Genomic DNA, 2,313 nt, shown 5'->3' with positions numbered 1-2,313 from the left:
GGCACAGGGACCCATCCGGTGACACTGCGGTGGCAGGGTGCTGATGGCGGGGTGCCGCTGTGTGGAGCTGGACTGCTGGGAGGGCGCCCATGGGGAACCTGTGGTCTACCACGGCCACGCGCTCACCTCCAAAATCCTCTTCCGGGACGTCATTGAGAGCATCCGAGACTACGCCTTCAAGGTGAGCTGGGTGCTGGGTGCTGGTGCTTGGTGCTGGGTGCTGGTGTTGGGTGATAGGTACTGGTGCTAGGTGCTGAGCACTGCCCATCCCCAGCAATCCCCCTACCCCGTCATCCTGTCCCTGGAGAACCACTGCGGGCTGGAGCAGCAGGTCACCATGGCCCGGCACATGAAGTCCATCCTGGGGGACATGCTGCTGACGCAGCCGCTGGAGGGGCAGGACCCCCACGACCTCCCGTCCCCGGAGGTAAAGTCACCCGCTCGCCACCACCGTGTCCCCGTGTCCCCTCCAAGCCTTGAGCTCGGCCCATCCTCCTGCAGCAGCTGAAGGGGAAGGTCCTGGTGAAGGGCAAGAAGCTGCCGGAGCCGTGGCCGCAGCCCCAGGATGTCACCTCCCTTCTGGACCCTGAGGAGGAGGAAGAGGAGGAGGAGGAAGAAGACAACGAGGAGAAGCTGCAGGAGAGGAACAGGCGTCGGGTAAGGGGCTCTCCCAGGACCATGGCACACTGCTGGCTCCATCCATGGTGTCCTGCTGGTGCTGGAGGACGTTGGCATCCCGAGAGTGCCACAGGACTGCTGTGTCCCAGCAGTGCTGGGCCCAGGCATGTCCTGCAATACAGCCCTGCTCTCTCGTCTTCCAGTCACTGCCGCCACCGCAGCAGATCAGACCTCTGCAGGTGGGTTGTGTGATGGAGATGGGTGGGCTGATGGGTCGGGTACACGGGGTACCTGAGGTGCAGAGGGGACTGAGCTGGGGGACTCCTCAGCTGTGCCTCCCTCTTCCCCCTTGGATGGGTGCTCCCTTTCTGGGATGTCCATCCCATCAGGTCTCCATTGCCTCCATGACCTTGGGTGTCCATTACTTTGGGGTGTCTGTCACCTCCCAGTGTCACCTCAGGGTCTTCATTGCCAGGGTGGGGAGGCTTCTCCATTGCCTCAGCTCTCCATCACCTCAGGATCTCCATCACTTTGAGGCCTCTGTCATCTCAAGTTCTCCATCATCTTGGGTTGTCCATCACTTCAGGGTCTCCACCACTTTGGGGTCTTTAACATCTTGGGTTGTCCATCACTTCAGGGTCTCCACCACTTTGGGGTCTCTAACGTCTTGACTTGTCCATCACCTTGTGTTGCCCATGACCTCGGGGTCTCAACCTGCTTGGGTTCTCCATCATCTCAGGGTCCACCACTCCATCGCCTGAGGTTCTCCATCACTTTGGGTGTCTCTATGGCCTTGGGGGGGGGAGTCTCAGTGCTCAGCACTAGCAGGGTAAAGGGATCTGCAAGTGAGTGGCCACCAGAGCCAGGGTGGGCCTGACACCCCGGTGGCTCCTGCAGGCCAAGGATGCTTCAGAGGTGGCCGCGGCGCTGTCGGCCATGGTGGTGTACTGCCAGGCTGTGCCCTTCCCTGGCCTGGCCCATGCCCTGCGCCACCCCCGGCCCCACGAGGTCTCCTCCTTCAGCGAGAGGAAGGCTCGGAAGCTCATCAAGGAGGCGGGTGAGGGGATGAGGACGGGGATGGGGACAGGTTGGCTCCATGGTCTTGACCTCGCTGGGGTGCAGGATGGGGCTGAGACCAATGGGCTCGGGCACCAGGGTGGCTCCATGGGTGCAGGTCGGGGACATGGTGGCCTCGGTCAGGTTGCTCTGGTCTTACGCAGCTGGGGTCAGGGTCTGGGCCAGAGGCCAGGGTGAGGGTCACGGGTCCAGGCTCAGGGTCTGGTTTGGGGTCAGGGTTTGGGATGTGGCATCTGGGTCCAGGGTCGGGTTTGGGGTCTGGGGTCAAGGTCTGGGTTGGGTCTGGTGTTTAGGGGCAAGGTCTGGGGTCCAGAATTGGGATTGAGATCTGGGTCAGGGTCCAGGGTCTGAGGTCTGGGGTAGGGCTCTGGGATGCAGGATCAGGGGCTGGCTCTAAAGTCAACGTGTGTGGTCAAGGTCAGGACCCAGGGTCAGGGTTTGGGGTCCAGGGCTTGGGTCAGCATCCAGGGTCTGAAGTCTTGGGTCCAAGGTCAAGGTCCATGGTTGGGGTCTGAACCCCAGGGTCTGGTTTCAGGCTCTGGGTCCCATTTCAGGATCTGGGTCCACCCAGTCGGGCAGGCTCTGCCCATGTCCGCAGGGGCCCCTCACCAGCACCTA

The 2,313-nt window shown here is 62.2% G+C and overlaps 1 protein-coding gene across 1 annotated transcript in view; it reads left to right on the top strand.

Annotated features, from left to right (window-relative positions):
• Positions 1 to 2,313, top strand: part of LOC104409683 (1-phosphatidylinositol 4,5-bisphosphate phosphodiesterase delta-3-like) — a gene marked incomplete at its 3' end in the record, with an annotated part of 5,373 nt that overhangs the window by 2,027 nt on the left and 1,033 nt on the right. The window contains 4 exon segments of the mRNA XM_010019620.1: positions 37 to 181; positions 275 to 427; positions 502 to 657; positions 1,522 to 1,675. Of these exon segments, the coding sequence (XP_010017922.1) occupies positions 37 to 181; positions 275 to 427; positions 502 to 657; positions 1,522 to 1,675 (608 nt within the window).

Source organism: Nestor notabilis, unplaced genomic scaffold (assembly GCF_000696875.1).
Source record: "Nestor notabilis isolate BGI_N333 unplaced genomic scaffold, ASM69687v1 scaffold19598, whole genome shotgun sequence".
Taxonomy (NCBI): domain Eukaryota; kingdom Metazoa; phylum Chordata; class Aves; order Psittaciformes; family Psittacidae; genus Nestor; species Nestor notabilis.
Note: the sequence above shows the minus strand (reverse complement) of the source record. Positions and strands in the feature narration are given on the sequence as shown.